Source organism: Drosophila grimshawi, unplaced genomic scaffold, assembly GCF_018153295.1.
Source record: "Drosophila grimshawi isolate 15287-2541.00 unplaced genomic scaffold, ASM1815329v1 contig_1369, whole genome shotgun sequence".
In the NCBI taxonomy this organism is placed as follows: Eukaryota; Metazoa; Arthropoda; class Insecta; order Diptera; family Drosophilidae; genus Drosophila; species Drosophila grimshawi.
In genome coordinates this window covers 4,255,712-4,271,198 of record NW_025062891.1, presented here as the reverse complement: position 1 = coordinate 4,271,198, position 15,487 = coordinate 4,255,712, and the positions used below count along the sequence as shown (strand labels likewise).

At 35.9% G+C, this 15,487-nt stretch overlaps 1 protein-coding gene across 11 annotated transcripts in view; it reads left to right on the top strand.

Annotated features, from left to right (window-relative positions):
• LOC6560622 (serine/threonine-protein kinase N) overlaps positions 1 to 15,487 on the top strand; it is a 42,567-nt gene that overhangs the window by 12,213 nt on the left and 14,867 nt on the right. For 2 of the 11 annotated variants that reach the window (XM_032735324.2, XM_032735325.2), the window contains exons 1-3: positions 9,328 to 9,714; positions 9,822 to 10,143; positions 12,921 to 13,483. In XM_032735324.2, coding sequence (XP_032591215.1) covers positions 9,478 to 9,714; positions 9,822 to 10,143; positions 12,921 to 13,483 — 1,122 coding nt within the window. In that variant the 5' untranslated portion in view covers positions 9,328 to 9,477. Of the gene's footprint in view, positions 1 to 3,529; positions 3,753 to 9,327; positions 9,715 to 9,821; positions 10,144 to 12,920; positions 13,484 to 15,487 lie in introns of those variants that run through there. The other 9 variants (XM_032735332.2, XM_032735331.2, XM_032735327.2 and 6 more) reach the window with 8 other exon arrangements.

The window sequence follows — 15,487 nt, the reverse complement described above, 5'->3', positions numbered from 1 at the left end:
CGTTGCCTTTCTATGGCTTTGCCTTAATGCAACATGACTGGGGGACTGTGGCGGACTAGGTCACGCCCAAGGCCTGTTGCACGACCCACTTTGCCACCTTTCCAGACGGAGACCCCCAGCCATCCCTCTTCACCTGTTTTGATGGGGGATCTCCACTCAAATTACAAATGCGTCGATGACAGCTCAGTCGTCACTAACTAAAATTAAATGAATTCATCAACTGACAAAGAATAGCAACAACAACAACAACAGCAGCAGCAGCAGCAATAACACCCCATAATAGTCTTTGCCCATGGTCGGTAGAATCGCATAATCGTAAATTGATTATAAACGCATGAAAAACTTATTCTCGGTCTATTGAGTTGGATGCTCAGCATTTGTAATGCAAAAATTCACATTTGGTTAACATCATAATGAAATATAAAACAAGATTTTAACACTTTTCTTTTTGTTTGATTACCTGTTGCCGAATATGGAATACACTTTGCAACAGGCTGAATTTTTGGTGGGCAGAAGTTGAAGAGAAATATATATATAAATATTTTGGTGGGCAGCGTTGAAAATAAATGTATATATATAATTATTTTTAGTTTTATTACTTAATTAACTTTATTACTTAAAGAATTATCCTTTGGTGATTTGCGATTAACAAATATCGAATCGTATTTCTATGAATTTCTTATATAATGATTTTACTTAAATTTATAAATATAAATACTTAAATGGCTTCAATGTTTCACCTGACGTTACCTTAACTGCCACAAACAAAAAAATTGTATATATATGTATATGTATATATATACTATGTTGTGAAAACAAATTGCACAGAAATCAACAAAGTGTTTGTTTAGGCGTATTTTTTTGTTCGAGCTGACCAAAAAACTGAACAGTTTATTGTTGTTTTTGCTGTTCATAAATGGTCAGTTGCTCTGCTTTTTGTTTTAAGTAACATTTTTTTATTTGTTTTTTCTTGTTTTCTACACAAACATCAGATATATATTCGATTTGTGTGTGTGTAAAGTGTGAAAAACAAATCGCTACATTTGGATTTAGCTGCACGTAGCTTTAGCTTAGCCTATACACTCAGAAAAATATTCCACTGATGTTTTGAAAGTGTTCATATTTTTGGTGCCAAGGGTAGCTCAAATTATTGCGCAGAAAGTATATTTCTAAAATGGAAGGATTTCCTAAAATCCAGGCGTTTTTCTTTTCTTTCCTGGGTAGATTTAGATAAAATTTATTAAAAAAAAGATGTCTAATTTTTAGAGCTTGTTTTTGTAGCATAAAGTAAATAAAATGGATAAAATTTGCTTTTTTGGTATTTATATTATTATTAAACATTAGTTTGTTTATAAATGCATGTCATTTAATATCATGAAAACTTACTAGTTGGGATCTTAGTCACACAACATCTAAATTCGAGAGACAGCAAATTCTGAATTTTATGTTCGATTTTATATCAACAAAGTATTTGCATTTCAACTCTTAATCTATCAAGGCCCATTTAAAGCAAAAAACTATGTAGCTTTTATGTTTAGTTAATTTGAACATAATATAAACTAAAAAAATATAAATAAATAAAATCGAAAGAATAGTAGAATATATTTGAGCAATATTTAAAAATAGTCTCTTTAGTTTAAAGAGTTTTTCTCTCTTTGTTTAGAAATTACTTCAGAAAGCCAGAAATGTTCATTAGTGGCCAAGGCGATTTTCATTATAGTGCGATCTGTTTTCTGAGTGTAGCTATAGCTGTTAAAAATCCCGCACAAACACTTGATGCGATAGAGTCGCCGCTGATGCGTGGGCTGCGCCTCGTCGTTGTCGTCTTAATGGCCAAGGGTAGCCCCTCGGCTCGGTTGTAGTTGTGGCTGATACTTATTTTTATAAAACAACAACGACCTTGTTTTGATTTAAGTTTCATGTGCGTGTGCTCGCTCGCCGTGTTCCTGTAGTGTGAAATGAATAATGCGGCCGTAACTTAACTTAAAATGTGTTGGGGGGCAAACTCGGGCAAATGACCGATTAGAAATCGCAACACTTTCATGTGTTTGTTTGTCTCGCTGCTGCTGCTGCTGTTATTGTCTGTCTGTGCACTGGCAACATCAAAGCGGTCGCTAGCAATTAGATATTGCTTGTTATTAATTGCCAGGAAAAAGTCCAGTAGCCATCTGTAGTCAGCATCTGAATATTAATCATATTTTTACGAGGGTCTTTGAACCAATTACTTGTTTATGTTTTTCCAACATTTACAACTCTTATTAACATTATGCAGCTGCTATTAAGTGTTGTTAACATTACATTGAGTAAGTGCTTAACAGAGTGATGAAATGTTACTGTCTGATTTAACATATGTATGTAGAAATATACACCGGAGGACAAAAGGAACTGTTATTCTCTCTGGATTTTTTTATATATGTTTTAAGCATCTACTTAAGAACACAGTTGTATTTGTAAGTTTTTTGTTTAATGTAGTTTAAATAACAATAATATAAAAAGCATTTTTTTTGTTTGAATTCTGAATAGTTGCTTCGATTCTATAAAGTTTAAAGATGAGTAATATATAATGTTTTAATATCAGTTTTTGCTTGTATCAATTCTGAGTATTTGCTTCGATTTGATTATTAATATTTTTTTTGTTTAATATCTATTAGATAACCCTTGCTCATTTCATGATTCATTTATTATATGGAAACGAATGTTGTGACACGAAGTAGACTGTCATTCATTCCTAATCGAATGATTGGCAATTGAAACACACACATTTCATGTACACCTACTCTTACAATTAAATACTTTCCATACGCGTGAAGCAACCCTCGCTGCATGACTTTGACACATTCAACTAATGTTTGTATTCTTCTCTTTTCTCTTGCAGGTAAATGACAAGAAGTGCAAAAGCAACTTGAACGATTTTTATTTTTAATGTTTCTGTTTCTATAAGCATTTTCCGAAAACGAAATTGCGGCGACAACAAATGCTTCCAGTTGCGAGCGAAAGACTCGTGTATCTAAAAGATACAAACGTATCTATGAGATAAACACCCAAGCAATTAATATGTATATGTAGCGGCAGCTGTAGCTGTATTTGTATCTGTATCTGCAGCTGTATTTGTATCTGTGTCTTTGTGTGCGAATGTATCTGCTCTCACTGCATACCAAAACAAATTCGGAAAAAAACATGCAGTGAAAATTATTTGTTTTTCCGTAATTTTTTTGTGCGCAAAAATGAAAAGCTTTCTAATCGCTTGGCTGCCTCAGCGTTTTCCATTGCAGTTTGCGCCCTGGCAGCGCCTTGACATTTTCCAATTTCAATTCGTTCGCATATATAAGCAAATACTACACATACATACATATTTATATGTATGTTTGGAAGTGTCTCATATACTTATGTATATATATATATTTATATATATATATATATTTATATATATATATATATTTATATATATATATATATAAATATATAAAATATCGCACATTTGGCAGTTTGTCGCCGTGATTTTTGCGTTGCGCATTTCGCGTTTCGGAAAATGAATACATAAAAATACAAAGACCGAAAGAAATTCGCATATTTCTGTAGAAAAACTGTCGCCATTCGATTGGGCTAGCCATGGCGCGACTCAATCGATTGTAGGGTATAAACCGAAGTGTGTGTGTGTGTGTGTATATGTATTAAACATTTAAAGCATGGCACTCACTATGAATATGGTCTTCCTCAAGGATCTGCGCTCACGTCTCAAAGGATATTTACACGTATGTACTTTAGAATATATATCAATCAATATATCACTGTGGGAGTGTTAATCGCATTCCACTCGCCATTATTGTTGGCTAAGCATTTTATGTGTATTTCAATATGAATATGAGAACATGAATCGCACATAGCTCGCACGATATTTGCTTACTTGAGTCATGTCGGTGTGAATACCCTTTGCTTGAAGTCATCAGCCGGGTATATTATATTGCTACTCGCAAAAACAAATATATAAAATATAAAAAATGTATTCACGCCAAAGGTGACATTTCTTACAAAGTAAGATTTCACCTGCTGTCCTGTTAGCTGACATACCCTACTAAGATACCCAACATTCCTTACATTCACATTCTTAACATTTCGCGATTCTATTATGAGTTTCCGTTGTTGATTTATTATTTTAATTTGACATTGCACAATGTATAATCAAACATTAAACTTCTTTGCAAATAACCAAATAAATAAAAAAATAAATATAAAAATTAAAGGGATTTCACATCTTTCGAAATACTCGAATTTCTTACATTCTCAGCATAGTTTACGAATATGGAATGGATAGAATATGTAGTCCCTTATGGGAAAATGTAGAGGCAACATACTTTACATACTGTAGGCATTCGAGAATGTAAGAAATGTTGAGTGTGAAACCCGGCAATAAATTTATAATCTGACAAAGTTGGTAAAAAGAAAAAAAATAAACTTTTTCTTTTGAGCTGCTAGTGATGTTGATAAAGAATATATATAACGAAGATGTCTCCTTCAAAGCGAAGTACTTGCAAGATTAGAACAGTTCTTTACCTTTATAAATAAAGAATTTTCTTTAATTTGTAGGGTATTCTTTAATTCTATAGGGTATCTCGAGCAGTGGTTAAGCTTTGCTGCAATCGTTGATTAATTAAACGTGGGCTGCTTTTCGCAGACTCTCCCCCTACTTGGCATACTCCTCTGTGCTCCTCTTTCGCTCTCGGTCATCAGCCCACACACACGGGCAGAGAGAGAGCGAGAGAGAGATAGCGACTGCGTCAAAAGAAAGCCACAAAACGTAGCCATTTACTGACGTCGCGACATCAGCGCCGTCTCCCATTTCCTCCCTCTCTCCCCATGCAACTAGCGACACTTTTTTTCTTCTGCCACAACGCCTCCATTTCCATTTCCGTTTCATCTGTTCATGGTTACCTATACCGCGCCTGCCCCTTCCGCTTTTAGCCAGTCTCAGTTCTCAAATGTGCCTGCAACTTTTGCAACTTTCTCAGACTGTCATCATCGTCATCATGACCGCCCTACCGACTGGAACTTGGTCTGGGACTGGTAATGGAACTTTGACTGGGAGCATGCTTATTACATATACTTGTGCTCATATCTCTTTGTCTCTTTGTTGCACATCGCATATCGCTAGGCCGCATATAATGCTGATTATTCAAGTATTCGTATCTGCAGTGTTGTGTCAGTTTCTCTTGTTTTTTTTTTTTTGTTTTTGTTTTGTTTTTGCAAGTATTAACTTTGGCTTTCTGCAATTGCATTATGCAATTCCCGGCGCGTCCCCATTATCATCAAGATGTGTGTGTTTTTGTTTTTATATTAAAGAATGCGCCGTGCCGTCAGCGCTGGCTGAGAGCCGCTATAATTTCACATACATCTCAGGGAAATATTTCCCAGGAGATTTTTTCTTTGCCTTCGCAATCGGAATAGCAAAAGCTGACAAATTAAAGTAAAGTCGGTTATTGTGAGCGATGAAGTTAAGAGCGTTGTAAATGACTCTCTAAATTAACCATGCTCCGTAATACACAAGTTCAAATTGCATTTCTTTAATTTGAGTGCGAACTCCACTTACTAATCATCATTTTGTAGGTTTTCAATAGATTAACTAATTAGTTAGTTGCAAAAACCTTAACAAACGATTTATATATGATCTTAGCATAACTATCATTAGCATAAACATCTAAAGATTTGCTTCAGATTTTGATTATAAGATATTTGATTACGTATTGGGACCTTGTTTTTTATGATACGCTATTGTTACGTTACCGGTACGTAATGGTACAATATAAAAGTTTGAAAAAATATGTGAGAGCTGACTGAGGACTACTCTGATAGCAGTAGAATATTAGCTGATTGCACCTGACAGAGAACTTTCTTCCATTTGAATATCAGCACTAATAAATAAATCAGGTTAATAAGATTGTAATGAAATTGTGATGTCAATAGGCGGAGTGAGGACTGCAAGAATATGTTATTTTTGGTATGTTAAAGAGCTGCTCTTTTTTATGTATCTTGAATTTATTAAAACAAAATTAAAAGTGTATAATGGGTTTGTAAAAAAGTATGTTATGAAAGGAAGCATCTCCGACGCCCACAATGTATAAATATTCTTGATCAGCTGCTGATTCGATCTACCCATAACTGTCAATGTGGTTGAGCTAGCGTATCAAAGAGGCTATAAGAGCTTTGAACATAACTCCTCGTACACCACCAGCTTACACATACATACATCAAAGTATCGACCATTATGATGTTCTGAGATGATGTTTTGATTCATTGATTACAGTCATCAATATTTACATATGTTGTGCTTAGGGGTGAAAACTGCAACTGGAGCTAGATGAGTGGTATAACTTGATGAGAAAATTGGCAAGCATATCTATAAATATGTCTATACAAATATATATAGGAATCATGAGCGACTATTTTTTCATTAGTATTTTAGAAGTCTGAAAAGGGGACGAATAATTTTTGAGCGAATAAAAGTGCTTTTTGGGTTATAATTAATATGTTTACTTAAGTGGAATTTTCAAATTATTATGTTTACGATTCTTTATGCTAAAATTTAACACAATTATTGAAGAAAAAGAATTGTTTAAAAATAACTTTAAGACAAGTTATAGAAGAACACACTGGAAAGACATGAAGACGAATAATTATTGGTCTGTGTGTATGTAATTTCAAGCTTGATAATAAACTGGGCAATTAATGTGCAATAACAAAGCCATTAGTACGAGTAGCAATTTCATAATCCGCCAGATAGTTAACTCATCCATTTCAAGGCATTAAGGTATTGCTAGATAATTGAACGATATATATATTTTTTTATGGCTGCCCAGCAATCGATGTAATTGACAATGCCATAATCAACGTCTGTTGCGATGCGGTCGGTCAGCTGGGTTTTGTTATCAAAAGAGAGCCGAAACCAGTTGTAACCATCGTGAGTCATTTTTATGAGTGTGTGTGTGTGACTGTATGTGTGTGTGTGTAAGCCGACTTCGTGATAAATCGGGTAACATCGCCCACCCACGAGGTGTGTGTGAGTATGTGGCTGGGTTTGGTTCGGGTTCGACTGGCACATTTATTACCCTGGAGCATTAGCTTAACTTCACTCGAAGTTCGATAGTTGCGGCGTGCAGCGGGTAGCGGAAAGAAAAGCGTTTGCGACAAGTTGTGTGATTAAGCCAAATTGTGAAATATAAGATAAATGAAAATATATTTAGCAATATAATATAAATAAATATATACAAACATAGTCTCTCTATCTATTATATATTGAGCAAAGGCTAAGCATGTGATTAAGCACAAAATATTTTGCATTTCTAACATATCTTGGCTACAGTTCAATGTGTGTGTGTATTTGTGTGTGTCTGTGTGGATAAACAAACGAGTTGCTTGGAAAACTTGTTGTTGTTGTTGTTGTTATTGTTAGACTTGTTGGCCAGTCTTATCGCATATACACGGCCACATAAAAAGTGCTGATAAGAAAAGGTTGCGCAGTCTTTGCCGTCCCTGGCTGGAAGTGCTTGTTTTAGAAGTTCCGAATTTACTATATAAAAGGCAAATTTTGTATTTTATTTTTATATTTATTTATTTTATTTTCTGGTCTTTTTGTTTACTTCTGCTGACTATCAATCAGGAGGCTAGTATTCAATGCGACTTTTGACTCTTTCTTTTGGCTCTTAACGTGCACAGTTCGTTTTCGCTTTCTACATTAGGTCCGGGCGCTGTCTGTCTGTCTGTTTGGAGAAATTCTTATGCATATTCATGGCTCACAAATATGGCCAACTGACAGCTGCTGTGCGCTGTTGCCACCTTATTGGGCTAATTGGCATGATTCAAGTTTAGTTTGCAAAACACAAACACACACACACACATACACAGTTGCCATCTCGTAATGCAAATTCACCAGCAGGCAACGTATTCTATGGAATTTGGTCTACACTTGATAATAATAATACATACATAGCAAAATAACAATTGGGTTCGTTTTGTAAGTTTGCTTCATAACAAAACCAGAGTAAACAATAGCTAAATACTAAGTTTCCTGTGCGTATATATTTATGGTCTTTTTTTTGCTGTTCTTTGCACATTATATATTTGCTTTATCAGATATGCGTATGTATTTATGTTAGCAGCTTGTGCTAACTGTTGCCGTCAAGTGTTTGTGGTATAAACAAAATAGTTTTCGATTAGATACATTTCAAATAAAACCCAGCGTCAAATTTCATTGACGTTGTTATTAAAGTTTATGCTTATTTAAATACTTGATTCAGATTTCATTCATTTCCTGAAGCATTATTTGTGATTCAGATGAAGGACTTTTTCCAATAAGATTCTTAGAATTATCGATCCATTGCTACCGCCTTTCCTTGGTCCTTTGTTTATTTGTGATTTAGATGAGGAAACACTGTCAATTGAGCTTTTATAAGAGTTACCGATTAGATCCTTAAATCTTGTTCACTAAATAAATTTAAAATAAAGCTTATTTGCATTGCTACGCGTTGTTATTAAAGTTTGTGCTTATGTGCAAACTTTTTATATGTTAGACACTAAACAAGATAATTAAGTTCTGCTTACAGGATATCACCCAGTCGAGCTTTTTTTTATAGTCTTCATGATTCAGATAAAGGGATAAAAGGCTTTTTCTTTGAAATATCAATTTATTGCTACAGAAAATTAAATTCAATTAATTAATTTTATCGTACAAGTAAAATCGCCTTTCTTTGATCCTTTAGTTGGTTGTGATTCAGATTCACGTAACACTTTCGCTTAATTTTAGTGCTGATTTATCGATTACTATCTTAAGGGAAGCTCAGTTTTCCATTAGTTTAAAAACTGTTTCACTTTTTCAATTACGAATCCAATAATTGTTCTCCTCCAGCTTCTATGAATTAAATCTTTCACAAACTATTTTCAATGGCAATCAAATGAATGCCGTGAAAGTTGTGATAGAAATTGTTTGCCACTTGAAATTGATTAGAACTTTTCATTTGCATCATAATAGTTGGCAGCTTGTATAGATATCAGATCGGAAATGTTTAGAAAAGAGCACAGAAATGGTTGCTTTTTTCTTTTCTTTTTTTTATTTATCAACTTTGTTAACTTTCTCATATCGCTGCAATGCGACAATGACATGACAATCTAGAACCCGTCGCAACTAACTTGTTCTGATTGTTGTCGCTGTTGTTGTTGTGTTGTTATTGTTGTTGTTGCTGTTGCTGTTGCTATTGTTGTTAGTTGTTGATGTTTCCTCTCTCTTTTGAACAATCTCTTGTACTTTTTCTTGATAACTCGTCGCAGCTGTCGTCGTGAGTCGTGTGAAAAGACTCGGGTCTTCTAATTACCATGAACTGGTCACAAAATTGAACAAACCAAAACACACAGGAAAAAGCAGAACATTCAACACATGTTAAAGACATATCGTAATCAAATTCAAATCCAAACGAAAAAAGTCCCCTGAAAATGTCTAGTTTTCTGAAGAGAATACGCAGCATGTTGAATCCTCAACCGAAACGCGAGATCTCTAACGAGGAGGTCAGCTCTCCACGAGATGCCAACTCGCGCAAATTTAATACATTGCCCCGCAACTATGCCACAAAGTCCAGTTCCATACGGCGACGAGCGAGTGCCTCAAGATTGTGGAATCGTCTCGTATCGCATACTGAGCCACCCACGGAGGGGCTATTTTATACAGATACGGTAAATGCTTCCAAGCATGCAGGCAATTATCAAATCAAAAACTAATCGCAAATCCCAATTAAGCAATTTTTTAATCCATTTTATTTGAACTCTTTTGTTTTTTCCAGGGCGAATACATCAAGCATCCCGTTCTGTATGAGCTCAGCCATAAATATGGCTTCACAGAGAATCTGCCCGAGAGCTGTATGTCCATACGGCTCGAGGAGATCAAAGAGGCCATCCGACGTGAGATACGCAAGGAGCTGAAGATCAAAGAGGGCGCCGAGAAGTTGCGCGAAGTGGCCAAGGATCGTCGATCGCTCAGCGATGTCGCCGTCCTCGTCAAGAAGAGCAAAAGCAAATTGGCCGAACTGAAATCGGAGCTGCAGGAACTGGAGAGTCAAATACTGCTCACATCCGCCAACACGGCGGTCAATAGCAATGGTCAAGGTAAGCACCATGTTTTATTACTCAACTTAAGTTTGCCATAGGCCAACTATTTCAACTTTTTACCATTACCCCAAAAAAAAAAATATCTTTTACGAGCGCTTGTCACGCAAACCTGCCAACTGTCTTGTTATCCATCTATATCTATAGATAAATTTGTAACTATGCCTCTCTTTGCGTGTTCTTCAACATTAAAAGGCGCGAAATACTTGTGCGTTTATCTTTTATCGTTCACTCTCGTATCGCGTCACAAAACACTTGCCTTGTGCCAAGTTTTTACTTTGTATTTACAAATGAATGCCTATACACAGGGTATACCAAGAGCTTCTAAGAAAATATAGGCTTCGCCCTAAAAGGTTTAGGTTTTCTTGATATGGTTAAAGGCTGCTTAATCGGACTATCTCAGAGTGCCTTTGGGTTGGAGTAGCGTACTTTGAATTATGCATTTTTGTTGAAAATATACACAGATTGCTGTTATTATTGTTTTTTTTTTGCTATGTTCTCCAATAAACCTTAACCTTTGTATCTTTTCTTTGAAATCTGCTTGATACAACCAGCTTATCGTGTCTTTGACTTAGAGTAACTTGCTTTCAATTAAGTTAAATATTCGCAGAATATATTTTATTTATATGATGTTTATTTTTGCTATGCAATCCAATAAACCACAAAAATATATATTTGAAAGTGCAACATGCTATTAAAGAGTAGTTTAAATATATTCTATAAACTATCTACAGAGTATCTTCAAGTCGACCGCTTACAACGATAGAGTGAGAGAGAGACTTGTTTTGTTTTTTCTCTCAACTATTGACACAAGTGGCATGGAATATTTAGCTGAATGTGACTGCTCAACGTTTTAGGTATGTGCCACCGTTTCGTTATTCTATCTGCTTCCGTATTTGTTGCCACAGCGACCAGTTGCAGCCGTCAGCAACCATCTGACTGTTGATTCCGTCATCAACAACAACAACTACAACTCCATCATCATCATCATCAGCATGATGAAGATCTTCAGCATCTGCATTGTGTGCTGTGCTGAAAGCTTCACGAGCTCGTTCCCATGTGCTGAATTGATTGACATGTTTGGCAGCAGCTGCCAATGAAGTGCAACAAACATTTCATGACTGTTGTCTTTTTTCTATTTCGATAAAGTCTTATTCAAATTGTGTATATTCACTTGATAAATGGTGGTAAGCTCTGTGAACTGCTGCTAAGTTTTCTTGGCATTTTTCAAGTTTTATTTTTCCAGGTATAGTTTATTTCATAGACACGAGTTTTATTCAAAGAATACATGCACTAGGTAAAAAGATAAGCTCTGCGTACTTGTTTCTGAATTTTCTTGGGATTTTTCAAATTTGGTTTTTCAGTTGTCTCGATTTAATCACGTTTTACTTATGAATTTGATTAACCATCTGCTTACTCCAATTAATATAATCTTACTTTATGCGAAAAGAAACAAATGTACAAGCGTCTTAAGTTTTATTTCAAACTAGAAACAAATTTAATTCGGAATGGGATAATTGTATATTTTCTATGTAGAAAAATGTTGTATTTTATTTGTTATTCTTGATCTATATCTATATGTAGTCTATGCTTCTTTATTACATTTTACTTAATTAAATATAAAACGGATAAAATTCAATTTACAAGCAACAAGTTGTTGGCATAAATATGCATCATCATATAATCCAATAAAACTGCTCATCACAACTTGCCACAGCTGTTGCTTGATTGCAACCTCTAAATCAACCGCCCTTCACACAATTTGCTATAGTTAACTATGTGGGTGTGTGTGTGTGCTTGTGTGTTCAATCTGATTAAACTGTAAACAAAGCGTGTCAGAGGGCGGGCGTCACGTTGGTGTCAGCAGCTGTCGGCCAAGTGAAGCGACCTGTCGACGCTGGTCCGTGTTAATCACAATTATTATAGCCAGACTGACCCTTGACCTTTGACGGCAGGCGGCTAAATGTAGTTGCAGATTAAACCATGGGGTAGCACAAGTTAGCAGCTGTGTGAGCAGCTATTAAATGTAACTAAGTTCAGTGATTGCACTTAATTAGCAACAGTCAGTGCATGTCTAAGCAATAGGATACCCAGCAAAGTGGAAAGACAGGAAGTGTTATTTAACCCTCTACAGCCAGATAACTTCTTTAGACGGCCTAAATTTATTTTTGCACTTATTCACTCATCTTAATAATATCGTTAAAACTTTTTTTGCGCAACATAATTGTTTGGTCCGACTTTAACTAATTTTCAACCTTGCATGCGTGTGATAGCTAATGTTAGCATTAGGATATGTTGCAAACGACAGAAAATCCATTTTTAAGGTTACCCGATAACAAAAAAAGAAAAAAGAAAAAAAAAATGAGCTAAACGAAAATAAACTTGAGCCGTCTATAAAAGGTCTTGGACAAAATAGGTTTAAGCAATCACAAACTGGGATTTGTTTAAAAGGTCAATAATTTTTTCTATGGTTTCTTTTAGACTTTGTGCATGTGGAAACTTTGAAACCATTTCCAAGCGTAAAAGAATAGCGAATTTCGAATCAAAATACTATTTCCAAAATTTAAATGCAGTTTCATTCTAGATGCTAAACCAAGATACAAAAGTTATCAATGCCTTTGTAAATTGTTTTTAGCTTCGACGAAGTTATAGCAATGGGTATGCAATGTAAATTTGTTCCCAAGTTAATTTTTATCATTCTCTGTTGCACAAGCCAATCACAGGGTATACACTAGTCTATATGTGTGACGAAAACTAATTAGAAATTTTATTTACAGATTCGATTGCGTTCACCATTGATGGCAGCGGTGCTGCACAGTTCGCTGGCGGTTTGGGTGGCAACAATGCGATGGCTGGCGGTGGTGCACCGGCAACGCCCAATGATAAAGTGCTTGCCTCGCTGGAGAAGCAGCTGCAGATTGAGATGAAGGTGAAGGCGGGTGCCGAGAATATGATTCAATCGCTGGGCATTGGCTGCGACAAGAAGTTGCTCGCCGAGGCGCACCAGATGCTTGCGGACTCAAAGGCCAAAATCGAGTTTCTTCGCTTGCGCATCATCAAAGTCAAACAGAATCGCGAGCAGGCGGATCGCTTGAGGGCCGCCCGTCTCTTAACCGGCGATGAGCATGCTGTCCTCGGTGGCGTCGGCGGTGGCGGTGGTGTTGCAATTGGAGTGGGAGGTAACATGCAGCCGCAGAGCCTGGAGACGACGCTGGAGGAGCGCATTGAGGAGCTGCGTCATAGACTGCGCATCGAAGCCGCTGTTGTGGATGGTGCCAAGAATGTTATACGCACGTTGCAGACGGCGAATCGTGCGCCAGACAAAAAGGCGCTGCAAGAGGTGAGTTTTTCCGTCTCTTGTTTTTTATAATTTTGTTTACCTACTGCTACTTGGCGTTAATTAGATTAGCCTACTTACTTAGATCTGGCCGGTGGCCAGGTAAGCAAAAAACCGCGCGCGGGGGCGGGCCAAATCGCTTGGCCTGCCTCAAAAGAGAAAAAGAGAGAGCGAGAGAGCAAAAGAAAGAGTCGCCAGCAGCTTTTGCTGCTGCTGCTGCTGTTGCTGTTGCTTTGTGGCGTGTGCCACACGGCGTATGAATCATGTGCACATGCGTTGCGTTGAGTATACGCCACGTTCGCGTTGTGGCCAAGTGGCATACAAAACGAGGCCAATTACACGGCTGTTCAAAAATATTTCAATTTTATTTTGTGTCTTTTAAGTGCTAACTGTCGCCTCATTAATTTACTGGCGACTTCTTGCTAAAGATACTCGAAATATGCATAGTATTTCGAAATGGCTTTAGCCCGAAACAAAGCCCTATAATTGTGTATATTACAACAGGGTATATGCATTGTTGCAGTCTGTGTGATAAGGGCAACAAATTATGGACTTAAACGAAATTATTTAGATCGTGGAAGACTCGTGATATGAATGTAGTTGCTTAAATTTATTATATATTCCATTGATAACAATTCATTACTATTTTTATTGTTGTGTCAAAAGAATATTAAATTCAATTTATTTGATTCCTTCATCAATAAAATTGCTGATATAGTGTTATCTTTATTTTTGACTTGCTTTTTATTTATTGATTGTTAATATACTTTAGATAAAAATCTATGACTAGTTTGATTTGTTGTGTTTAAAGAATATTAAATTGAATTTATTTATGTTCTGAAAAAAGGTTTAATATAACTCTGCATTTAGTCATGAATACCACCTTATTTTTTATGTTATTAGTTTTTATTATTATTTATTTATTTTTAAAGAATTTAACTATTGAAAGTAGCTGCGACAACTTAAAAAATGCCTATTCGTTATTTCTACAATTTAAATGAGATCAATTTGTTAAAAATATGCTGTTTATTCAATTTAATATTCATAATTAACAGAATTTCGAGCGTATTCAAAGTGCAACCTGACATATCTCACTCGACTTCCTGTCACATGGGCAGACGATTGCCTTGTGATTTATATGTTCAACTGATGCCGCGGTTTATATTTCTCATATTTTCTTAAAAACAGTGCAAGGTGGGTCTCTGCATATGGAGTATAGTCATGGAGCCCGTCTCCTGTTCTATTACTGGACATATTTATTTGTTTAAAATACCACAGCCTGAATTTGGTGGTGGTTGTGGAGAAATGCTTTGCTGTTGTGCAGTTTTTCTTTCTTTACTTTTCTTTTCTATTTGTTTTTGACATAAACATATGCAGGCGACCAGCAGTCAACAGATGTTGTTATTTTAATGTTTTGGATTGGCTCAGTTGGTTTTTATTGGGCGATAAACAAAGGCAACAGCCAAATGCCCTTTGCTCATTTGTGTTTGCTAAACATTAATAGAACTATGCTGAGCAGCACGTACATATCCACATCTAGAGTTTCTACATCGATATATATATATATATATATATATTTATTTGTACATTTTGAGAAAGAGAGAGAGAGCAGCCAAATTTCTGCCTGCCTGCTTTTTGAAAACGGAAAATTGTTTCTCTAGCAAATTTTCACGCATTTCAGTTTGAGTTCTGTTGCCGTTTGGGCTACGTGCGCGCTTTATTTCCCCCGGGGGTTTTCTTTCGTTTAGTTTGCCGTGTGCCTTTTTTTTGTTTTGCTTAAATGAATTAATTTCTAGTTGAAATTTTTAATTATTTTTGTTGGTCTGCGGCGGTTTTTGTGTAATTTTTTGTTTTGTTTTTGGGGCTTAAACTTTATGCATACGTAATTAAAAGAGACATTCACACACGTACACACAAACACACACACACACCCATAAGCACAAACGACATCAGTTAAATCCCAGGCATAAAAAAACATTACGCATACGCAGCGTGTCTGCAGTTTTA